Source organism: Labrus bergylta, chromosome 17 (genome assembly GCF_963930695.1).
Source record: "Labrus bergylta chromosome 17, fLabBer1.1, whole genome shotgun sequence".
NCBI classification, from domain to species: Eukaryota; Metazoa; Chordata; class Actinopteri; order Labriformes; family Labridae; genus Labrus; species Labrus bergylta.
The window spans coordinates 5,621,210-5,647,567 of NC_089211.1; the positions used below are offsets into that span (position 1 = coordinate 5,621,210).

Genomic DNA, 26,358 nt, shown 5'->3' on the forward strand with positions numbered 1-26,358 from the left:
TAGATGTTCATGTCTGCATGTCTGACATGTATATTTACACTTTTTGAAACTCCATGTCTCTTTTTGTTTCTTTATGTTTGTTTTCAGGAAAATACTGTAAGGGTACATGTTTGTGTGTGTGTGTGTGTGTGCTTGGTTGAATCCTATCCATCTGTCTGCCACACACACAAACTAGCACACACACACACACCCTAACACACAACCACACCCACACACAACGGCATAACAACTGACAATTATCTTAATGCCCATATGTTTAATTGTGGGATTTCTAATTCCCAGAGCACCGAGCAGCTTCCAGCAGGGACTCACTGTTTTGGCACGAGATGGGTTCTCTTTATGTGTGTGTATGTGCGTGTGTGTGTTTAATGTGTGTGTGTGTGATGCCAGCTTTCTCGCGGCATCCTGTGGTTCTCCCTCTCTCCTCCCTCCTCTTTTCCGATCTTTTTACTTTGAACATGTCAGCAGGACAGCGGCTCGATATGAATCCTGATGGATATTCAGATCTGAATACTGTAAACAAGAAGTTGCTGTATAAATATAATGTGAGTGTTTAGAACCAAAGCAAGTTGACTGGCAGAGTAGAGGGTCTTAAACACGTTCAAGTCTGATTGAATCACCGTTTGAAATTGCATGGCTTTGCCTGCTTTTTGTCTACCTCGAGCCTCATGCAGAGATGTGGCGCAGAGGAACTCTAAACCATCACTTTGTTTTCTTCAGCTTCAACATCTGCTAACTCACCTGAGACAACTTAGTAGACCTCATGCAGGTCCCTTGAGACCCAAAAGGTTTCATACTTATTTTTTTTGCATTCACAGCAGCACTCAAACTTTGCAGAATTGCTGAACTTCATCTGTAGTTCTGCCATTAAACCTCTGATTGTCCTGATTTCTATTCAGACAAAGGTAAACATTGAGCCAATGAGGTCAACTATAACTTAAATACTAGATTCATATTTAAGGTTTTATCTGCACAAGTTTAATTTAATTTGCATGACTTCCTATAGGAATATAAACCTTTTATGCGTATGATATATAAGACAGTTATGTTAGACACAAAGTGACACAATTAGTTGCTATAGAAACTGCCTACATCAACATTGATGCACATTTTTAAACTAATTTGCAAACAAACCAAGGTGTGTTTCTTGTTTTTGCAATAATAGGTACAGGTAAGAAAGAGCACATTACAACACTAGGTTATAAAAGAATATTATGTAGATGGTAGAAGAACTTGTGGTTTGAAAAAGCAGGTAGAAAAGGTTTGAAGACATCGGGTTAGAGTCTGTCTTGACTTCGAAATTCAAATGGAAATGATATAAATTGTCTGCTTTGACTTTTCTGCTGTCTTGTATGCCAACAATAGTGTAAATAAAGTTGTTTTGAATACCCAATCCCTCTGTCTGTCTGTTAATCCAGCTGGCTGACAGAGAGGTCTTGCCCACCACATGCCAAGCTCCCCTCTCGCTCCGTGCAAATATCACAAAATGTCGACCGGCTTGTCTGCACGTGTGTGTTTCTTTGTGTGTTTGTGTGCGAGCGAGTCAAACTGAGCGTTGTCTGCGTATCCGTCCATACGTCTGACTGCTCCCTTATTTATTATTTCCCCTCTTGTCGCTCTTCACGTCTTTCTTTTCTTTCCGTTCTCTGCCTTTCATCAGTGCCTGGATTCCCAAATGTAAAATGGCAGCAGAGAGGGAGACAGAGAGGGTGTTGTACATTTTTAATGGAGGGCTTTTATATTTTAACGAGCCTTCCTTCTCTCTCTTGCTTAATTTAGTTTGATGAGGAGAGAAGACGAGGAGACAGACGGAGGAGGAAAATATAAATAAATCACAAATAAACTGATCTGCTGCTTGTCTCGCTCAGAGAGCCACGCCCACCTACCCAGCATCCCTCAGGTTAAAACATCTGATTGGACAACATTATAACTGTAATCATGCAGCCAATAACAACATGGAAGCATCAGTGAAATGTTTTGATTTTGTTCGTCCGACCGTGACTGAAAGCTGCGGAAAAAGCCAGCAGGTAGATCCTGAGTTTAGATTATTTTGTCAAACTTTTTCCATTTTTTTTTTTCCTTTCTCTGTTGTTTTAATTTCTGTCAGAGTTGCATTCAAGTCCATCTGTGATTTTGATTACTCACAGCTGGAAAGCATAACATTCATTTGATGCTCTATCTGGAACTCAAGCCCAGGTAGAAAATTGTGACACCACATGGTTGTTGTAAAGTGTTTAAATAACTATCAATAACCAGATGTCAGAGTGTCCTTGAATGCACCAACAAGAAGAAACTCTGTCCTATAAGCACGCTTGTTTTCATGTTACAACTAAATACATTCAAAAAAGTGTTGTTGCTTCGGAGAACAAGTATACATGAATACATGATACAGGATGTTTGACTTGTACTTTTTAACAAAAAGGTGTCTTCATTGGCATCCTCACACTGATGGTGTCAGCACCTTTAAATATCAATTTGAGCCCAACAAGCTGCAAAAAATCCAACACTTTAAGTGGACGTACATGTCACTAGGGTTAAACGCACAGCATGTTAATTTTGCCACAAGGGGGCTCTCAATCTAAACGATATCATAAAATGACATTGAGGCCGGCGGGGAATCATGGGAGTGATTCCCTATGCTACTCTCCCCCACTCCCGATGGAAACAAACTCCTAGTTGAACCTAGTCAAGAAGAACGGGTGAAACCAACCAACATTTAGATTTTAAACATGTCAAGCCTCAGGTAGGGTTTCACAATGTATAACATGCACCATGATAGGTGATAAAAAGACTAATTTTCCAACTTTTACTCGCTGATATTATCTAAACTTCCAGTAGAGCTGTGCAGATTGAAATAAAAGGAGGCAGAGGAGCGAGAGAGGGAGAGGAGGAGGTGCTGAGTAGCTGTCATCTGCAATGTAGCTGATCAGTGGGAAGTGTCTTCATTTATAATGTGTGTTAGAGAGTGCACTGATTACACAGGAAGAAGAGAAAGATGGGGAATTCTGGGTCAAGAGATGACACATATACACACACACAGACAAACACTCTCAGTATATCTCTCTGGAACACACACACACACACACACACACACACACACAAACACACACACACACACACACACACACACACACACACACACAACTTTGTCATGTTATAAACAGCAAAGACAAGTCTGTCTCTGCTTCTGCAGTAAAACGTCTGAGAGAAGAATAAACTCTGCCAATTCACTATCTCTGCAAATTGTAATATTTCTAGACGCATTTCCGCAATTTCTGTTTGTCGTTTTTGATTATTGTCGCAGCCATGAACCCCCCTTCCCCCCCACCTCTGAACAGGAGCAGGAGATGAAAGGAAGAAATGCAATTTAAGCAGGAAGTCCAGTTTGAAATTACACAAGAAGAAAGATACCACGCTGCATGATTTTATAACTCTCTAATAGCTGCTGTTATGCTATAATCTACATGGAAAAGAAGAGGTCTAAATCTTGCAGTATTAGGTTTTTCTTTTTTGTGACACAAGTAAAAAGGTTATAAAAATCTAAAGGGTCTATCCTCAGGGGAGCAGGTCCTGAATGTGAGACCAATAAATCATGGATTTTCTTTGCATTCATGAGAAATGTTGTTAAAATAATCCTCTTGAGCGCATTAGTTTATGATTTCGTTTTAGATTTAGTTTTGCATTAAAGTAAATGTGATATATACTTTGCATTGGATTTCTATACTGTCAAAGAATTGGGCTGAGCCGGTATTAGTCTAACATTAACACCCCCCCACACACACGCACGCACACACGCACGCACGCACACACGCACGCACACACACACACACACACACACACCGGGGAATATTCCTTAAGCTGCACAGTTTCTCTTCTGTGCAAACTTAACACTTGACAGAAAGCACCTGCTATAATGTCAACATGGACACACACACTCACACACACACACACACACATTTGCACATATTCAGAGAAAGACACACACTGGGCCCAGTGTTGAGGTTGGACTTGTACGGGAGGAAAATTGGTGCAATATTTTCCAGTGGCGTGATGTGTGTGTTTTATTTTTTTTCTTCATGTAATGAACAGAGTGAAGGTTGACAGACTGTTTCTGTTGAGTTTAAAGTCAATAAAAAAAATTTAAAAAAAATTCAACAGAAAAGGGAGGGAAAAGAAATGAGGGCAGAGTTGGGAATATGAATCTTGGAAGAATGTCATGAGGGAAACGTTTTTAAGGAAAAATGCATCAGGATGAATGAAAACAACAGAAAAAATAACAAGAACTTAATAAATCATTTATCATGTTACAATACGTTAAAGTGCATCATGTTGACATGCCGATCGTTAAATGTGCAATTTCTATTTTGGTGAATAAACATATTTCCAGATAAATATTTATCTAGATATGATCTTGTAATTTTATGATCTAAAACAAACTCGGTTATTTTTACACTGATGTAACGATGACTCTTATTTCTTAGTGCTTGTTTTTTTTTTTTTTTAATAAAAGATTTTAAATGTGAAGCTGGAATAAGTTAAAGCTTTTAGTGAACAATTAGATTTTTTTTTAAGCCTTGATATCAAATTTTCCCATTTATTGTCTTAATCTAAATACGTATTTTTTTTTAAATTTCTGTCAATGTAAAGTTACCAAGTTTTTCACTAGTTGGTCTCCTATACAAATATGGCTGAGAAAAAAAACAGCAAAACAAATCATTGTATTTATAAATTGTCAATATATTTCACTCTAATATTATTGCAGGGATTGTATCATCTTTCCTCATCAATATTCATATCATACACCTTTTGTATACATACAGTGAGGACACTTAAAAGGCATTACCATACCACAGGCCTGTATGTTAGTATAAGGTGCTATAATTTATTCTTCCAGGAACATATAGAGTATGTTGTGAAGAAAAACAGCGGCCCACATATATCAAACAAACGCTAACTGGTGACTCCTGAGAGTCTAAATGATACCTAAACAGTAAGAAATGTTTCCCTGAAAGTGCTGTTGTTTTTTGATATGTGTTGTTGTTTACAATTATAACCTGCAAAAGGTCACATCCAGGTCTCAACGTGATTTGAGCAAACATGCAAAAACAGCTATGACCTACCAGACTGTGTGCTGTTAAAGAAATAAAACAAATAAATTTAAAAGACCCGGAGCAACAGGTCTTTTCCTGCCGCTTGTTCCCCACCTGTTTGCTTCAGATATTAATAATACATGACCAGAAGTATGTAGCCATGTTGATACAGCCATGAGTGGTATCAGATTTGATTCTTCTATATGACAAATGAAAAAAAAAAACTAAAATAATCCTTCTTCCTAACTTAGAAAAGGTGGTTGGAAATGCCACAATCTCCTCAATAAATGACCTGAGTTTAATTAGATGTGCTTTGTAGAAGTCTCCTCATCAAATAACAACATATTGTGCAGTATGCTGCTGCTGCATTACCCTGAATTTGAAAAACAAAAACAAAAAAACAAACATTTTACTCTCTCTTTTCTTGCTCAAATACGAGACAGAGAGTGTGCTGGTGAACATAACATTGTGGGGACCCTAACCTGAGGATCCACTAACGAGTGTGCTGCTTAAAGTTACCTTATGGGGACCAATACGTGACAATAAACGGCATTGTGGGGACCTATTTTTTTAGAGTAGATTATTCATGTATCTGCCTGTTTCTGATGTATTTCTCCTCACTTTTACTTTTTTGTAGGCGTAAGACCTTTTTATTCCACTTAATTGCATATTTTCTGTCACATTAGTTTTCATCTTTCTGACTTGATGCATTCCCCCCCTTCTTCTTTCTTTCTCTTTCCCCACTCCCCTCTCTCCTAAACAGTAATACATGCACGCACACAAACACACATAAGACACAGCTGTATGTAGTTTGGCTTTGTTAGGCTGAGACGCCTTTAGGCTGAGGTCATTACTTTGGGAAAACAGGTGGTAGACCGATGCAGGAGAGAAAGACAGAGGGTGAGAGATATATGCAAAGACAGAGACTACATAGACACACGCAAATACCATAATGCATCACTGCATATGTAGATAAACACACATGTTCCAACATCTAAATCTTTCTTTCTCTAATGCTCAATTTTTTTGGTCTACTTTCTACATGTCTGTTAAACTCAAACCACAACCACTGTCTGCGTCTGGTAAGTCATTTCAGTTATTTTAATTCCTTTCAGTTCAGTTTTAGGTTGGCTCTAAAAGAGGGGAAAGGTTAAGAGACAGAAGAGTCAATCTTTCTCTCCATTAAGCAGAGTTACAGTCAGTGAAATGGATCATAATCTGCATCAGTCTGCTGAAAAACACACTAATTCCAGATAATACTCCCGTATCTCTTCGCTTTTCTCAGTCACTAAAAGTACTCCGATAAGCTGATGGAAATCTACTGTCGCCCATTACCCACCACCACAAAACACAATAAATGATACAAATATCAAAGAAGATTGGAGGAAAGTGTTGTTTGGGGTCAATGTTAGGGGGCCCCAGTGGACAAAAGTGGTGCACCAGATGTTAAAAAGATCCGCTCTGATATTGTGTTCATTTTTAGGGAAGAAGTGAATAGAAAGTGTTTATTTTTAAGTTCTACAGAACCCCTTCTTGATTTTGATTGGTCAGTAAGGGAGAAGTGACATTGATGAGCACGGCACTTTATCCTTAAGTCTTTTCAACTGAGAGAGCTGTGAGCACATCGACAGCTGGCGTTGAGGGCGTTCTAGCTTTGGAAAGCTGAACCCTGAAAACACAATGAACTGCATAGGTTTGATTTTGAAAACGGGGCGCTGCCTGTTCACAAAAATGTTTTACTTAGTGGACACAGCCCCTTAATGTAAACAAAATCAATAAATCAATCCCTTTACAATAAAGTCTGCAAGCTATTTCCCATTAAATTCGGTAAACTTGCATTTTGAACTTCATTTTCAAGGTTTGTTTGAGGCCCTTTATTTAATATCAAGGTACATTTAAATGCGATAGTTTACTATGATATTCTAGAAACTTTACAAAAAATGCCTAATGTCAAGTCTTTTTAAAGGATTATTTTATAATTTTTATGAACCTTTTTCAGGTAGAGGCAAAGACCGGCAGGAAAGATGGGTATGATGTGCATTAAAAAGAAATACGCTTCATTATACTTCTGCTACTTCCTTCTGTTTTGACATTCACAAAGTTGTAGGAAATGTCCTATTCTTATCAAAATGTTTCCCGAGCTTCATTAGGATAACTTTTCCTCCACTTAAAAATATTAAATCAATCAAAATATGGTTATGTTACTGTAGCTATATTTATTTGTGGCTGTAAAAAAGTACTGTAGTGACAATGTTGAAACTTTGTAGAGTTTGGTAAGTGAAAACATCTCAGCCTACAACTAAGTGCAAACACACTTTAGCCCCCGCTGTGAGTTTTAAGTGGAAGTGCATGCCATTAGGGTTTGACTTGGCACGGCTAGCAGACCGGCCCAGGACGATATGTAAACCTTTTTATAGAGCTGCTGTGTTTTCAGTCCTAATGAGTCTGTTTTTCTATCAGCCAATGATCCAGAGCCTGAATAAACACACACAGGATTCCTTTAATGACAACATAAGAAGCAGTTTATGAGCTTCTGTATGTATCCATAAGCAAATAGTGTTTTCAGCACATATCCTTCACTCCACTGGAATCTTTTTCTCCACAGGCTGCATATAAGCGCTGAGGAATGTATTTGGAATCATTTCAAGATTAAACTGAAAAGTGGTTTGTAAGGATATCACCCCTAACAAGAAGTCAACGTTTAATGTTTTCCTGGACCCAAACCACGTGTCACTTAATAAAGTTAAACGCCAAATGTGTCTCTGGGGAGCAGAGAAGAGAACGGTTTGAAGGCACATCCAAATGAAACTGTGAAAGCAGTTTGCAAGTTTTTCCCCTAAATTTTTAAACATTTTCTTTAACCACAAAGTCGAAATTAAATCGTGAAGCCAAACACTATTCTCTGTTCTCTACATACTGTCTTTAAAGTCAAGGCAGAAAGCGATGACTTCCAACCACGTTTTCTCACAGCTTTGGGTTTTCTTCTTATTTTTATAAATGTTTGAAACAAGAACAAATAATTATCAAAAGGAACCATTTGAAAATCAGACTTTTTAAAAAATTTAACAGCAAAGTACATTCAAGTTCTTTTAAAAAACTTCAGTAAGTATTGATGTCCGGATTTATCATTACGCCTGCAATATAAAACCACATTTCCTCCTTAACTTAAAATGTTCTTCCCAAGTAATGGATGATTCTAATTAATCTTTAAATTGCTACTAGCCTAAAATGACTTATTTTCCGGTTGGATACATAAGAAATCTAGCTTATTCCTGCTTAATTTTTCCAAATGTATGGACCCCAGTTTTTGGATTAATATCGTCCGTCCCGTTTGTTCTGGTTTTGATGAACATTTCTGTACAAGCTAGGGGCTTACATTGCCAGTTGGTTTATCAGAGCTTATTGTCTGCAAACAGCTACCAGTTTTCTGCCGGACACAATGCTGAGTGTGTTTGAATGGGCTCAAATTGAGTGACAACATTTTTATTAATTTTCATTTATTGTTAATATAATGAGGGCATCATTAAGTTCAAGGAAGTAAAAAAAAACAACAACAAAACACACCAATAAGAAGCAAGATGGGAGGGCTTATATTTGTATGTGTTTGAGTATATGTGTGTGTTTGTAAAGACAGAGAGAGAGAGAGAGAGAGAGAGAGAGAGAGAGACAGCTGGACAGATATGCGTGAGAAGAAGATAATCTCTGTGGGAGCTGGCCAGCACTCTCTCTCACACACACACACACACACACACACACACACACACACTCTCTCTCTCTCTCTCTCTCTCTCACACACACACACACACACACATACACACACACACACACACACACACACTCTCTCTCTCTCTCTCTCACACACATACACACACACACACACACACACACTAATACACACCCTCCTCTATAGCACAGGTGTTCTCCATTTAGAAAACAACACTTCAAAGTACATACTTAAACAAAAAGCAGAGACTAGGGGACAAAGCTTCTGAACTACTGAATAGGGAACAGTGTAAAGCTGATGTCAGCGCCCCCTGGAGTCTGCAAAGTCTTTTGCGACCACAACACAGAAAAAAACTCAAAGTGTCACTTCAGGAGCTTGACATATGACATCAGTGAGGCTGGGGCCAAGTCTTTGTACAGAGAGCGAGAGAGGTGTTGAAGAGGTAGTGACAGTGTGCAGAGTGTGCTAGTTAGCATGAACATCTGGTGTGTGCATGTCCACATGTGAATATGCACAAATAAACAGAGTGGGTCTGAGTGAACATGTCCAGGCATCTGAATGTGTTTATACTGGCTGTGTTTTATAATGCTCTCTCTTCCTCGCTTGCCCTCCTACCTCTCCTTATGTCACACAGCTGTTTGGTTCTTTATGTTTATTGATTCAAGTTGACAAAAAAGCCAAACTTAAATGTGGAAAGCATGACTGCTGTCTTATTTCACATTTTTTATTTATTCTCCTCTCCTGTCCTCTGACTCGACTTTAAGTTTCTCTCTCTCTTTTTAAATCATCCTCCTCTACTCATCTGCTTCTCCTTTGTAATGTTATTTGATCTGACCTTGATCAATAAGCACTACTAGATCTTTAGTGCTCCATCATATTAAAAATGTGCATGGTTTAACATAAAGAAATCCCATACACTCAAACCTTTGGTCGAGAAACATGCGCTCAGATCCTACCATGAGTGAGTGTCTGTTGGCTGACAGCAGTCCTGTCCCGTAGCCGCTGCTCAGAGCGCCCATGGCTCCATTGTGCGTGTGTGCTGCCCCTATAAGGTTGTGCATCTCTCCGTGCCCGCTGCTCATACCCGTCGACGGTCCGACCGCGTGACTCCGCAGTACGTGGATGGCATCATCCAAACGCTCAAGACGGTCCTCAATACGACTTTGCTGCAGAACAAAGGGACACAGAATTACTTTGAGCATTTATTCTGAAATGTAGTTTGGATTAAAATTGTACCCTCCAAAAAAAAAAAATATATTCTTAATGTGTTTACCATCTGGTTTTTTGTGTTTAAGCATACCAGAGAATGCAACGGAGCCTCATAGCTTGGTGATGATGCTCCCTGTCCTCCGTTCCTTGACCAGACAGCTGAACTTGCAGCTAGGAGACAAGAGACAAGGGGACGTTATCAGGAGGGAAAATATGAACATGAGTGTGCAGGGGGGGACACAAAAATCTACCTTTGGCACCATTTAGAAAACAAGTAGTATGAGAACAAGCTCTGGGAGTTGAAACTGATATGCTCTAATCAGCACAACCTTTTATTGTGTGTAACTAGTCGCTTCCTCAATGCATGATAGACCAGTCTTAAGGCACCTGCGACCCGGCATATAGAAGTGTGAACAGAAAATGGATGGATGTCTGTGTGGGGATTAGATCTAAAACCTCTTCTCCCTTTGTACGTTAAAGAAAGAAACCACTTGATGTACAGTGCCAAACGGCAGACAAAGCGTCTTTACACACGAGGAGTCTCTTCCCGTTTCCACTTGTGGTGCTCAGACATTATACACACAGAGATGAGGAAGAAAAGACTAAAACAAACCAACTCATATCTCGTAGCAGAAATGCTAATGTCAGGCTTTTGTTTTTGAAAAAGGTACAAGTGGTTGATTAGCATGGGCGCTCTCTGCAGAATAAACACGCTTTGTTTCTCTGTTCTTTTCTGCTTTTGTGCTACGTCGCTGCTCTGAAGAGTCGTATCTGAATCGACAGGTCTCATTAGCTGGTAGACAGAGGAGCGACAGACACTTGGGTGAATTAACATTAATATGAGGCGCTGATTAATGACGGGATGGGACATAGAGGCCTTCAAACAGCATTGGGGTTTCATGGGTATCCTCACGTACAGAGGCTTTGTCACACTGGTCACAGGTCCATTTCCAGGTCCATTTCCAGGTCCTGCGGTTATCTGCTTGATTTCATCCCCCACTTTCTCTCCCCTATTTACTGTCTCTTTCAAGCTGTCCAATCAAATACAGGCAAAAAGCCCCCAAATAATCTTGAAAAATAATAATAATTATAATAATTTTTAGTTTTTAGAGTGAATCTGTTGTGCACCCATGCCTGGTGAGAGAATAGTGCTGCCCAAACTGCAATAACTTAGACTATTATTATTACCCATGATAACATAAAAAAGTACATTATTAAGCTAATTCTGTGGTGTGCTGTTTTGTCTAGGGTGCCCAACCCTCACTCGGGAGCTCTGATCAAACGCAGGTAATTCTCACATTCTTGTTCTCTTCTCACCTCCTCCCTGCCCTCACCCCCTGATCTCTCCCTTGTAACTCCCATTTCATCTCATTAGCTCGTGTTTCTCTTTTTTCATTGTCTTACCATTTTGTCTCGGGTCTTTTTTTCCTCTCCCCTCTCCTTTATTCATATTACATGCTCATTTCCATATGCTAATTAATGAATAATCACCTGGGTACATTCATGTGCAAATACAAATATATGTATTAAACGGCACGGTAAATTATTCCGAGTCCAACACTGTAAAACACCCTTGCAGAATTAGCCTTGGATATCAATTTGCATGTAGTTTGCTCTAATAGGCTTCATTTCTAATTTGTAAAAAGTGGAGTAACTCTGACACAATGATAAACACCAATTATGGTTTAGCAGGCAATATCCCAGGCAGCTATAATGACGAGGAGGAGGAGAAGAAAGAGGGGGAGTGGGGGCCTCGTTGTTTGCAGAGCCGGTAGGTTTGTGAGCGATTTGTTCGAAGTGGCGCTCGTAATTAAAGCTATCAGTCACAAGGCGCGGCACAGAAATATCAAACGGTGTGTGTAGCGGCGACAATTAGAGACAAATACGACACAACTATTATTAGGAAAAGTCATTTTTCACTTTAAGGAGCAGGGAGAGTTTACAATATTAGCCTGGAGGAGGAGTAATTGGAGGAAATAATAGGAGGATGAGGAGGGGGATGGAGGGGAGACGCAGCCATAATGCTTTCTTATTGTTTCTTCTTATGTTAAGTTATTGCACTTTAAAAGTACGAGCTCCTTTAAATTAAAAAATAAAACTACAATGCTGAAGTTTAATGTTGTTTTTACTTTGTTTTGATGAATTTTTGTTTTAATTCCCACTTTTATTTTGCAGTTTTACAATCAAGTTTAAAGTCTGAAATCCTAGTCTGGCTCAAGTCATTAAAAACCAGTCACCAGCTCCTGCTAATGTTTATTCTACGTCTGGTCTCTGTAGTCATTTGAAACAAGTCCAATCATGTTTTATGTGCTTTGAAACAAGTTCAAGTTTGGTCTGAGGTAATTTAAAACAATCAGATGTTGAGTTTAATGTTATTATAAACCAGTTCAAATCAGGTCTCATCTTGCATCATTTACAAAGTCCACATCTTGTCTCAAGGTTGAGACTACTCAACCTTGAGACTACTTGACAGCAGTTGGGTCCAAGTGTCAAGTTGTTCAGCTGAAGTGTCAAGTCTTTTCAAACCATCTCCAGTGGAGAAACTCACATCTTTTATAGTCCACATGTTATCTCAGGTTGTTTGACATCTGTGTAGTCCACAAGTGTCAAGTCATTCAGAAGAAGTTCTAGTCAAGTCTTTGGTCCCTTGACAATAGTTCAAGCTAGGTCACAACCCATTTAAACAAGTTCAATGTATGTCAAAGGTCAGTTCAAATCTGTTCAAGACAAGTCTCAAGTCATTTGATGAGCTTAAGTCAAGTTCCAAAGTCATGACTCAAATTTCATGTCAAGTCTCTGCCTCAGTTTCAGTTAAACGTCCTACAACAAGTGTTTAGGAAAAAGTATTTTTGCAAGTCTTAATAGTCCAGGTCAAGTTTCAAGTCCTTGGAAACAATCCCATGTCACATCTTAAGTAATTTGAAGTCAAGATTTTGTCCTTAGTAAAAAGATCAACACAGTTTTTGTATCATTTAAAACTAGTCCATATCTTGTCTTAAGTTATTTGACACCAGTTCAAGCCCAAGTGTCATTCAAACCAGTTTGAATCAAGTTTCTAGCCAGTTTATAATTACTTTAAAGTAAAGGAGGTCGTCAGTGCGCCACCAGCGCCCAAGGAGGTCAAGTCTTGATGGAAAATTGAAACCAGTTTTGAGATAAGTCACAAGTCAATTTAAACACATTCAAGTCTCAAAACACTTGTCATGACTTCATTATAATATTTCATTTTAATAAGGTCAAGTCAAGTCAAGTCAAGTCAAGTCAAGTCAAGTCAAGTCAAGTCACAAGTCCTTGGAGAAGTGCTGAAGTCAAGTCAAAAGTCACCTAGATTATTTTAAATCCTATGAAAAGTTCATTTAGAGTCTCCTCTAATCTGAAAGAAGACTAGGGTCAGGTCAAGTCTTCAAACAAGTCCAAGTCAGCTCTGCTGTTTTTTCCCCCATCTGCTGAAGTGTGTGTGTGTTGTGACTGGAGGGTGAGTGTCATGTGCTACCTGTGAGGGAGGGAGGGGAGCCGACTGGAGTGGAGGGATTGGACGAGAAGCTGTTGTTCGTGTGGTCTGGAGAGTAGATCTGAAAAAGAAAGAAAGTGCTCATAAATATTCTTAAAAAGACCTGAACAGAAGATGGATGATGATTAAAAATTCTGAAAAATCAGGATGTAGGTCTCTTACATCTGTGTTTGTTTGTATGTGTGTGTGTGTTTGTGTTTGTTTGTATGTGTGTGTGTGTGAGCTGTACTTACGGATGCGAGTGCTTTCCCTAAGGCGTCTCCTGTCTGAGAGCTGCTGGCTGCTGAACTCTGTGCTCTGTTTGCTGTGACACACACGGAAACAAAAAAAGATGGATGTATTTTTGTAAATAAGGATGTTGTTAGCTAAATATTTTAATTAATCTGTCTATCGCTATACCCTCAGTCCATCCGTTCCACTCTCAAAGTGAAACCACATCATTATACACACATCACAGAGATCCAGTTGTTACTCTTCTGAACGGATTCTTCTTCTTTGTCCTCAAATACAAACACTGAGACACGGATTTGGATGGTTTACTTTTAATCGTTTCTTACCTTTTCTTACATTGACTGATGACATTTTTAAAGCATGTTAATGATGTCTCATGGACAATTATGCATCTTTTTTCCAAATTGATTGCAGTGACTGTTAGACAAGCTATAAGCAAGTTGAAAAAAAAAACAGCCTGCAGGTCAGGGGTCACCCCAAAGCCCAAACAAGTTACTCATGAAGCCGATACATAAGTGTAGATCTAAGTGGTGTAGATTGGAAAAACGCTCTTTCAGTCGATGCAGTTTTAAGGTTGCTACAGCCAATGTTTTCCAAGTATGGATATATTAAAAAATGTACAGTAATGTTCCCTATTGGTTTGAAGAGTGAGGTTTGATACGCTCACAGAGGGATGGGCACGTTTCAGTATCGGCATGCTTTGTTTTTGCAGCGGAGACAAGTGATTGTCAAATGTACATTCAGGGTTAATAGAAAGTTGTTTTATCAAACTGTTTTGTAGTAGTAGTGTAGTGGATGTCTGGTCGATGTTCTGATGACCTACGCTACCTTGTTAAAAGATGCCAATCCCTTTACAGATGTCTGTTTTTCATAGAGTTATATCACACAAAGGTTTATGCATCTCCTCAATCTTTAAGGATTTTAAACGGGTGTTTTTGTCATGCTTGTGGAGGATAAAAATGTAATAAATGCACAATCACATCTTTAAGATTTCTGAACAATTAGCTCTTTTAAATAATAGGAACATGCAGTCTGCATTTGAACAACCCCTGAGTAGCACATCTTGATGATTAGTAGCACATACTGACAGAACACCTGCAGCTAGAGCTTTTGGAAAGCTCTGGTTACACGGCTAATGTGTTAGCGCCCTCTGTTTTGGAGAAGTGTGTACTTCAAGTCAAATTGTTTTTGTTATAAACGTTGGTGACAGGAACATTAAAAATAATGTAACAGCAAAAAAGGGGATTGAATAACCCCAACAGTTACCAATTTCTAAATCAATTCAACTGATAAAATGCGTGTGTGTGTTCAAAGTAAAACTTCAAAACATCTAACTCTGTTTCACACACTTGAAGGGGACAGAGGCCAGAGAGGAAGGAAGTGACCTCACAGGACCAGATGAGCGCCACACACACACACACACACACACACACACACACACACACACACACTGACATGCTCACAGCTCATCTCTCCTGATAGCAGTTCCCAGATGGAAAGTTTACGCTCGCACACACAAGTTAGACACGGACACGTGACACACACACACACACACACACACTAACACAGACCGACAAAAACACACACATACACACAACGCTTTAAAAACACATCCTCTCATGGTAAATGACTCATTACAGAAATTGGCAAGACCGGACTTCTTTAAGGTGTTAGAGGAAGGGGGGAGAGAGAGGGCGAGAGAGAGAGAGAGACAGGAAGCAGCATATGTTTTGGGGTTAAAGCCTCATGTCTCACTCACGCCATACCACTGGCCTAGTAAACCATCCAAGGGATTACACACACACACACACACACACACACACACACACACACACACACACACACACACACACACACACACACACACACACTCTGACTTGTATCCTGACTTCTCGATGCATAATTTAGAACATGTGCAGGAGAAAATCTTTTTCATAAATGAGAGCTTATAGCTGCAGAGGAGGATGAAGATGAAGATGAAGATGGTTTTGATGTTTGTCCTTTGAGAGTCTGCTCATTTAATTCAGCAGCACAATTGTTTTTCATGTTACGTAAAAACATACTATCATGTTTCTTTCATGCATTTATTTTTGTGTGTTTTTTCCCCCGTTATAGTATATGCTTTGTATATTGTTCTATCAGGTAAAAGCATTGGTTTGAGTACTTTAAAGCTTCATGTCATTGGGAGCTTATGTGTGAGTATGTGTTTTAGCTAATGAAGATAATGATACGTTCAGTGACACACAGAGTTTCCATGAGTTCAATGCAGTTAAAGTTACCGGGTGGATTTTGAAGCAGGAAGTTTCAGAAGCTTATGTGGACATATTTTACACTAACTTCTTGTGCACATGAAGACATTTTTATGTAAACAATAACACGTCGTCTTAGGGCAGTGTATGTACAAGAAATTGGCCATAACTGTACTTTTTATAACATGACTGCTTATCGTTAATTTCAACTGTAATTGGAGCCCACTCAACAAATATCTTTCCAACAGTGAGGGCTCATTATTGGACTATCATGGCTGCATTTGGGTTTATGTTTTCTGACATGCTCTGATAAGGATTTTTTTTATTAACCAGAAACTGCATGAAATTAAAGCTTAGAATAATTAAGAGATGCAGGTTGTTCAGCAGAACACACTCAAACTCCATAGTTAATAAACACTCTCAGCATGGTCTGCAGAACATCACAGCTGAGCAGGCATTGATCCACACTAGTTTTTTGTTTGTTATAATGCACTGACATATTCAGCATAAGAAAGCTGGCTCAAGAATCACTTCATTAGCATCTATTTCAGAGTACCTTTAATCTTCCCCAATTAAATGAATATGGGTACTAAATAATGAAAATCTCATAATGTCACGGCTTTTGTTGAACCATAGGTTAGGATGACTAAGTCAGTGAATTATTTGAAACAAAGGCCGGGGAAGGCAGAGAAATGTCTGCAAACTCTGCACGTCTGTACATGTGTGCACACACACGTGGATCATATGTTTGTACTTCAACAACAGAGACATGTTTTTTATTAGTTTTCATCTTGTGTTTACACTCATCTGGTCTGACTTGTGTGTGTGTGTGTGTGTGTGTGTGTGTGTGTGTGTGTGTGTGTGTGCGTTCGCGCGCGTGTGTTAATATGTGTTTGTGTGTGTTATATCTTTAGGAATGTTGGAGATGTCTTCCCATGAAAACAAACTTTCAATCTGTTTCTTATTGCTGTCCTATTTGTTGCTTTGAGACTCAAAGCAAGGGGTCCATATGGCATGCTGTGCGTGTTTCTGTGTGTATCCGTGTGTGTCAGTAATGTCAAGGTCAAGCTGATATATTCCATTTCTCACTGGCTGTATTCTCCCCTGACAGTAACGTTTTTAAGTTATCCTGGTCTAAACTCAGCAGGGGCAGCTAGAGCGAGTTAAGTGGTGGTACATTTTAACGTGGTCTATGATGGTTGTTACTAAGCTGTAACTCTGAGTTTATCATCAAAACACAAACACAGCAAATATGACGCAGAGATGAAAACATCAGTAACTCTAAAATAAGCATGTCAGCCCACAAACAACAGGTTAAAGTTGCTGCAGATGGTTTATCATAATACTTACAAACAGCAGAGCGTGTTACAGTCTTAAGGGGAGGTCTTGTGTCTGTCATTGAGGCTATATTGTCAAGTAAAGCTGCAGGTGTTTGAGTTCTGTTTTTAACAGGTCAAGAGTTGAGACTTGAATGTGTTTTGCTTTTCAGAGAAATGTCAAAGCTATAGGCATTGGAGAGTCGAGTAAGGTCAGTCTCAATGTGAAGTCCAAGTCCAGAGTCTAGTCAAAAGTCTGAAAGTCAGAAGTCTACAGCAAAATCCTCTTAAAATTGGTTCATTCCTCCAATAAAACATGCTTCTAAACAATGACCTCACATCTGTGAATGGCGACCGACCATCAACAGATGAAGACAAGCCTTTACTTTGACCCTGCTAGCACAACTTATGCTAGCAGCTCAATGAGGCAGTAGCCTGCTAAGCCAAATACTAATGCCAGAATGCTAAAATGTTAACAATAAAAAAAGCTAACGCCCTGACTTTAGCCACAGACTGTATAGAAGAAATGGACACAGCCACGGAAAGGTTTTCCACTGGTTTGTCGACTATCATCATTAAGCTTCAAGTTTAGATTGGTGGCTGTCACCATCATGTTCTTTTTGAGGACAGAAAATAATAATTTATTTGGACGAGAGCATGTATCCACATTGCCACGACTTCAGACCCCGCTTTGTCGTATATTTTACATAAAATGGGACCCTGATTTACAAGAGGAAAATCATGGTGCATCAAAAAAAAATTAAACTACCAATTGAATCCATTATAAAGAAAATGTTCGCAGAAGTATCAAATCAACTGAGAGTTTTAGTGTTAATTTGTGGAAACCAGTGGAGTCTCCCCCTTGCTGACCATACTGAGGGACTATTTCCATTAGGTTCACTTTTATATCCAAGAGGCCAGGTCCACTCCTTTCATACATTCAATTCTAACTTGATATAAAAATCTCTTTATATCAAATAAATATACACACAGGTGACTTACCCATAATGCTGCTGTCTGTGCCGTTGGTGGAGGCCGTGCACGAGGCGGTGCTGTAGTGATTGCCCCCGCCCCCACTTCCGCCGCTTCTGTGGAAGCTGGACATGGGAGGAAGGCTGGAACTGATGTCTGCAGACGAATGTGACGGGTAGCTCTGCAGAAAGACCGACGAACAAGATAAAACTCTAACAGTTTTAAAAATGAATATAAACCATTTTGATAGATTTACCCACTACACATTTAGCTCTGAAACTGTTCTTGACATCAACACATTTAGAATATATTCCTCAACAATACAGAAGTCATATGATAGGTACAATTTCTACTTTCTGAGACAGGCTATGCACAAGTGTGATATTCTTGTGCAAAGGCGTTTGATGACTTCATCTGAAACAGAAATATATTGGTAGTTTTGCTTACTGCCACGTAGTGTTTTGGAATTTCTTCAAACTTTTTATATGCCTACAAGGTCATGTAAATTATACAAGTTTTGCACCTGCATATATTCTATTTGAACAGAATTATCCAAACAATGATGTCATGTCTCTTACTGAAATATGTCCTACTTTCAAACAATATCTTCACTGATTTTCAGTCAGGTTTTAGGAAAAAACACAGCACAACTACAGCAGCCTTAAAAGTAGTAAATTATTTTATAGAATTTTTAGACAACAAGCATCAATGTGCAGCCCTATTTATTGATTATAAGTCTTTTGATACCGTGGATCATGCAATACTTAAGCAAAGACTGATTAGTGTCGGACTATCAAAGCTACCTATCTGGCAGATCTCAGTGCATGCTGGCAGAAGGCATCACTTCTATCTCCCTTGTAGTATCCAAAGGTGTGCCCCAGGGATTAGTCCTAGGACCACTACTCTTCATTTTATACATCAACAGTCTTGATCAAAATGTTATTAATGCAAATTTCCATTTTTATGCTGATGACACTGTGATATACTGCTCAGCGCCTACACCAAATCAGGCCCTTTGTCAGCTACAACTTGCTTTTAATACTGTACAATTTACATGCATACCATAATAACACACTTTCTGATCTATAATACCGTGCAAAAACAAAAGGTATAACATTTTTCTCTATGTGGTCAAAGGATATAGTATGAGAGCATATATTGTGTACGGTGTGATTGACAGATCTGCTCACCAATCTGTCGTGAGGGTGAATCCCGCAGTAGGAGGAGCTCTGGGAGGGTCCGTGGGCAGAGTTCCCGGCCCCCAGCATGCTGCCATGGTAACCCTGCTGACTCATACTGCTACTACTGCTGCTCCAGGGGTCGCCGCTGTGGTGACCGTCTGATAGAGAGACCACATAGGGGGACAGAGAGAGAGAGGTACATGAGATGTACAGTAAAACAAAACAGAGCTTTATATGTTTTCTAACCATCCAGTTCATATGCTGGGTTTAAATTTCCCCAATGCAACTCATAAAAGTTCTCCTTTGTGCCCACCTCCATCAAAACTTTGAATACTAGTGTCATAGTATTCTAAATAAATAAAGATCAATGTTTGACAAACCAATTTCACACTGCCTGCAGATGCTGTGATTCTCCGAAGCCTTGTTAAATTAATTATGCTCTTTTCTCTGCTCTTTGAGTTGTTTTTAATACTGTAGACTGGGACTATTTGTTCCTTTTATAAAAGTCTGAAACGATAGAAGTTTGTACTTAACATGAATACACGCAGATGGAGGAGGAAAAAGAGTGTAACATTCTGTCTAATTCAGTGTTTGTGGTCAACATGCAACTTCTTATGTCACACGACACCTCAATCATTTCTGCTTCACAACTTTTGACAGCAAACAAACTTGCGGATGCAAAAGTTTCCATCCATGCCTGTGTTCGTTTATTGGATAATAACATTGTAATTTGCAAACTACCCTCAAGGATGTCCTCTTTTATCTGCCAAGCATGTGTTGTTGCTCTTAAAAAACTAATTTACAAATTAGAACTATTGATGATTTTGGTCTGACAACATTTTTCAGCTAAGAGATCTCAAGCTGTGTTGTGTCTGCAATCGATTGTTCAGTTTCTAGTATGAGCGTGTGTGTGCGCGCGCGTGTGTGTGTGTGTACCTGGCATGAAGAACGAGCTTGGGAAGCTGGAGCTTGGGGGTTTGGAGGAGGGGTAGCCCGGTGAGTCCCTGTTGTAGTCGGCTGTGCTGGCAGACGGAGCATACACCTGCAACACAAACACAGACACACAAAAGTCATTTCAGGAATCTGCACTCACAACAAAACACAACTTGTTCTCGTCACGATCGCACAGCCACAAAGTCAAGAGGCAAAACGCTTCCATTCGGTCATTTCCCTCTCCGAGGCTCAGCAGGAAGCAGCTCCAGACAGACATCATTTCCTCTCACGTTCATTGTGTTGAAAAAGTATCTTCAAAATGAGCTTCAGACCTTTTATATGATGTTTTCTTCCAAAACAAAGACATATATTTGACTCATCTTACACTCTTTAAAAAGGTTTATGGAACATGCTGTATGTTTTATCTGTAAAGCTTTCTTGAATTTAAACATTTAAAGCTTTACTGACTTTTTTTTTTACTGTTAATGGTGTAGAAATTAATCTTGAAATTAAATTTTTTACGACTTTATTGTAGAGATAGGACAGTGGAGTCAGAGATCAGGGAGAGAGAGAGAGAGAGTAGGGAATGACAAACGGGAAAGGAGCCAAGGGTCGGATTTGAACCAGGGCCGCCCAATTTGAGGACTATAGCCTTTGTACATGGGGCGTGCTCCCTAACCATTTGTTCACCGGCACCCCAAATTTTACATAATGGTTATTTTGAATATGAAGAAAATATAAAAGAAATCGTAATGTTTGCATTTTTTTATATTGTAGTTTTAACAGGTTATTCAGATTATTTAAAAGCTGTTCAATACTTGATTAAAGAAATCGTTGAAATAATTGAGAGATACATTAATTGTGATTAAAATTACAGAACCAGGAAGAAAAATTTGTTTTGATTTTCGACAGTCATTGCACAAATTACTTTAATTTTCAACTTTTTAGATGGTTTAAGCTTTTCTAACAACTTTTTTTGTTTAAAAAGATAAATAAACTTGAATTCCCACTGTATGTAACACACACACACTGTCCTCTCACTCATCAGGCTACTTTGATGACTGCAAACAACAAAGCAGTGACTTCCTGAGCATCTCGTCTCAGCAGCGGCGGCGCAGCACTCCTGCAGTAAAACATGAGCCTGCTACAGAACCAGCAGCCTGTCGTCACTGAAAACAGGTGACACTCCTCCTCAGCAACACAGCGGCTGCACAAGAACACAATGCCTGTGTTTGGTCATGCCTTTGACTGGGGGTCCCCACAGCATGCCTCTGCATGTTTGTGTGTGAGTGTGTGTGTGTATAGCGTGCGAACACTCAGCCATGACGCTAGCTCTCGCTGCATGACGCAAACCCTGTAACAGCTGTTCAGAGCGTTCTTCTCCCCCCCCTCCTATCTCCCACTGACTCACATCAGAATAAAAACCCAGCTCCACAGCTACACCTAATCTACCTCCATCCCCTCAGAAACAGAGAGACATGGGCCGCTTTGTTAACTTTTAGAGTATTTGCATACACATGGAGCACAGATGTGGTAGAACAAAATCCGATGATAAAACACAGACAGAAGGAACAAAAGAGAAAAGATGAAAAAAGAAACACTTGGGGGCATCATAAAAAAACATCATCCCACTTCCCACACTCCCTGAGAGAAATTATTAAAAACAGAAAAACAGCCTAAAACGCTTTCAGTCAAACAGAAAGCCTCTGAAGCTAACAGCGTGCTTATTGAAAGCTTCTTGAGGAGACAATCTGCCACTTATTCCCTTCGCATCAGCCTCTTAAAGGTTGTTGTCCTCAGGACATGTTTTCACATTACAGATGGTAAATTGACATGTTTAATGTTTTTCTAATCTTCTGACCACTCAAAGGGCTTTTACACTACATGTCCCATTCAGCCATTCACACGCACATTCTCAAACTTATGGCAGACACTGCTACACAATGTGCCCAGCTGCCCATCATCTACTCCATTCACTTGCTGCTGGTGTAGCAGCGGGAGCAACCTGAGGTTCAGTGTGTTGCCCAAGGGACACTTCAACATGTGACTGAAGGAGCTGGGAGTGGAACCCCCCTTCGGAGACAACTGACTCTACCACTGAGCCACAGCCTTAAGGAATCTTAAAGGCTCTAAAAGTGAAACACAAGTAGTTTTTCCTTTTTTTTCTGCAGCACTTGACCAGCTGATCAGTGTGCTGCAGGTGGAGGAATACAAATGTGTCATGAAGTCTTGAAGTAGTACTAAAACAAAGGGGCTTGCTGCCTGGCAGAGTAAAGCACTGAACATTTTTTGAAATGTAGCAGATACACTGTCATCATTTTTTTAAATATTTTTTTCTGAAAACGTGTTACAATATAACGTCCCTGGTGCCCAGCCATCACCATCGGACTGTGTCGTCCCCACAACCACCGCCGTCCTCATTCTTGCACGGCCTGAGACGACCTCCACCTCAGAAGCAAGGAAGTATGGACAACAAGAACGTGAGGAATACAAAGGAGAAATCCTTCCTCCATATTATCCCATATGCTCTTTTGCAAAGGGTCTCGACAAAGCACTTGTTATGAATTGCCGCTTTACAAATAATGATTGATTGATTGATTTACTGATTGAAATTTGACGCCCACATCGCCCCCTCTGCAGAAATAGCCTAGCTTCTGTGTCGGCACTCTGGCTGGTTCCCCAATGAAGGCCCCATCGTGGTAGGGATCTCCTGTGGCTTATACACTTACTGTTGACAAGTACCTCATACAACCCCACTTCAAAAAGATCCAAACTATCCCTTTAAGCCAATGAAGAGAATAATAATAAATGTATTTCAGTTTAATAAAAGGCATGGACCTTAAACCTTGAGAAGAAATTGCAATTGTACTTATTAATTGTTATTTATGCGAGAAAAAATGCAGAAGCCAGAAGCCAGATGAAAACTAAACTTTATATTATGAATTATCAGGGGTTTTTTTTCCCTGATGATGTAGCAATGGACAGATTTGCAATTAAAACTAAACCCTGACTTGATTTTCTAGAAACCATTCATTCAGCCAATGAGCCACTGTGCTGCTTGGTCTTAATAATCAGGCTTCCAATGACTAATAATGAATAAACATTCATAGAGCTTTATTGAGTGTTAAATGCAATCTAAATATGTTCTTCAACTGCTTTACACTGAGTGAGTTTGACAACTTAAAGATTTTTATCCAACCTTGAGACGAACGTGTTACTTTTATTAAACGACTCGTAGTGGAAAGACAGCGAGAAGCGCACCAAGGCTTTGCGGCTTCCGAGGAGCAGGGGACTCTGGGAACTGTGGGAATGAAGACTGAGATAAGGAAACAAGCCACCCACCCACCCACCAACATAACCTTGTGGACACACACAAACACATACTCACAACTTGCAGACACACAACTCAAGTGAACAGATGTACTGTGCTAAGAGAAGCTAATTAGCGGGAGAAGGTTTGTTCCTTCCCACAATGCACCTTGCAGGAGTTCAAGAAGCATCTGAATCCTCTACTTGCTGCACTTTCTCATGCACACACACTGACGCGCGCACACACACACACACACACACACACACACACACACCCACACACACACTGACGCACACACACACTGAAGGCAGTGTCTGTAAATGTCATTAAGGCTAACTACAATCCCCTGAACTTCCTCCTCCTCCTCTTCCCCTCTGAGAACTAACTTTGTGAGCTGATGATAAAACCACATTTATTGACCCAAAGCCTGTACAACAAGATACACACAACCCCACACACACACACTCACACACACAACCTTACACACACACATGCTTGTGTTGTTCCCGCTGAAATTATTAAGATTTATGCCTCATGCCGTGACAGCCATATTTTCCCATTGAATGTGTTGTTAAGACTGGTGACGAAAGACTGTGATTTGTGTGTATGTGAGTGTGTGTTTTTATGTAAGAATGTGTGTGTGTGTGTGTGTGTGTGTGTGTGTGTGTGTGTGTGTGTGTGTGTGTGTGTTTGTGTGTGTGTGTGTGTGTATGTGTGTGTGTGTTTCAGACAGACAGGAACAGGTGCATAGTGTGTTCAAGCCTGAGGAATGTAGAGAGACACAATAACAACCTCACTTCCTGCAGTCTGTAACACACACACATGCACACACACACACACACACACACACTCACACACACACACACACACACACACACACACACACACACACACACACACACACACACTCACACACTCTCTTATACACACACAGTGGTATCAATGTTCCCACAGTTACCGAGCTGTTCTTGAGCCAATCAGAGAAACCCTCGACAGTGTTCTTATACCACAGACAACTAGCGACGCATAAACCAAAGAAAAATCTGAACCTGAGTAGAAACAAGAGACTCTCTTAACTTCTTTTTCACAAGTTTGTTTTCTGTTCCGAGAAAAAATTTTCATTTAAAAAAAAAAAAAAGGTTTGATTGTAATGTGAGGAATTCTGAGCTTGTAATGTAAAACAAAAACAACAAGTGTTGTCTTATCTCTTATCTTTTGTCTCTTGTAAATCCTAGACCTATCCAAAAAGCAGTTGATTTTCAACACTTGATCGACACAATTAATTAATTAACAACTGAAAACAGTAGACCCTGACATCGCTGAAGTGATGTTCTAGTTTTATAACCTTAGATATTCACGTCATATTTTCTACATCAGTCAACTTTTCCTAGTTAGAGTCTGAATAAAAAACTTTTAGATTAACAGCAAACCACTCAAAACATCTCCAAGAGACTTTTAACTCTGTTAGATCCAGTTCTGTCCAAAAGCAGAAAGACGAGCTTCACGTGTGGAGGGATAGAAACGTGATAGAAACCAGGAGAAAAAGTCCTCAGAAGCAGTGATTGGTTTAAGACAGAAATGCGAAGAACTGGACGGAACCAATTCCCTTAATCGACGAATGACACGATCCATGGGTCACCATCCACCATACTGGTTGTTTCCCAAAACAACAAATCCTTCTAATAGAAATCTGATGAGCGTGTTGTGTGAAAGAGTCATCTGTAGCACAGTAAAAAGAACCCTGACAGAGTCCAGTATGAGAGGTTCTGTAACTTGATGATAGGGTCAAAGTGTTTTTTTCATGAATGTAAAATATCACAAACTTCGTCAAAGCTTCGGACCGCTCTCCACCAACAAGACAAGAAAACAAACGGAGATGATCAAACTATCAAAACGGATCATGAACGTCGAGCTGTGCAAGTCAACGACTTCAACTTAAGGTGGAAATACAAAAAAACATAACAGAGCCGCCATGACAGACACTACATGTTTACAGTTGCCGTGGAAACACCAGATGTTAAGTCAAATACCGCTACATAAAGAAGCGGAAACTTCTACCGCAAGCTGCCGTTCTGTCGCTGTATGTGCTGCTGTGATAAAAACGTCATGTCCTTTATACTTGGATACATTGGCTTGTCAGTTGACATAATCGTCTTGACTATAGTCGACTGGGAGTTTGTTTTCATCAGGGTGCGGGCGTGGAGTAATCACTCCACCATGATTGCCCGCCAGTCTAGACGTCATCTGTTTTGATTGAGAGCCCCCTGGTGGCGGACTTTCCATACTGTGCTTTTAAGTCCAGAAAGATGTAAATGATGTTGAGGTGTCCTAACTTGCCTCGTGCAGAAACAAAGAAACGTTATGTTTTCTGCTGTTCCAGTTATAACTACCAGAGATGGAAAAGCTGCTGCGCCCTGAAGGGGTTCTGTTTCTGTGGAAAAAACAATAAATGAAACAAGTTGAGATGCTAAAAGTTGGATGTAGATGAAAAGACAAGAGAGAAAAATGGGATGAAAAAACGGGATGAAGAAAAGGAGAAGAAGAAGAAGGAGGAGGAGGAGGCTTCTTTGTCTTTGTTTCTTGTTTGATGCTTCATCTCTTCGTTATTGTCTCCAAATGTGGGGAGCATCTG

At 39.8% G+C, this 26,358-nt stretch overlaps 1 protein-coding gene across 3 annotated transcripts in view; it reads right to left on the reverse strand.

The window, feature by feature from the left end:
- Positions 1–26,358, reverse strand: part of LOC109996488 (transcription factor 4) — a 216,312-nt gene that overhangs the window by 17,727 nt on the left and 172,227 nt on the right. For all 3 annotated transcript variants that reach the window (XM_065965240.1, XM_065965239.1, XM_065965241.1), the window contains 7 exons: positions 20,420–20,525; positions 19,493–19,641; positions 18,333–18,483; positions 13,768–13,838; positions 13,517–13,595; positions 10,088–10,194; positions 9,771–9,980 (listed from right to left, as the gene is read on the reverse strand). In XM_065965240.1, the coding sequence (XP_065821312.1) occupies positions 9,771–9,980; positions 10,088–10,194; positions 13,517–13,595; positions 13,768–13,838; positions 18,333–18,483; positions 19,493–19,641; positions 20,420–20,525 (873 nt within the window). The remainder of the gene's footprint in view (positions 1–9,770; positions 9,981–10,087; positions 10,195–13,516; positions 13,596–13,767; positions 13,839–18,332; positions 18,484–19,492; positions 19,642–20,419; positions 20,526–26,358) is intronic.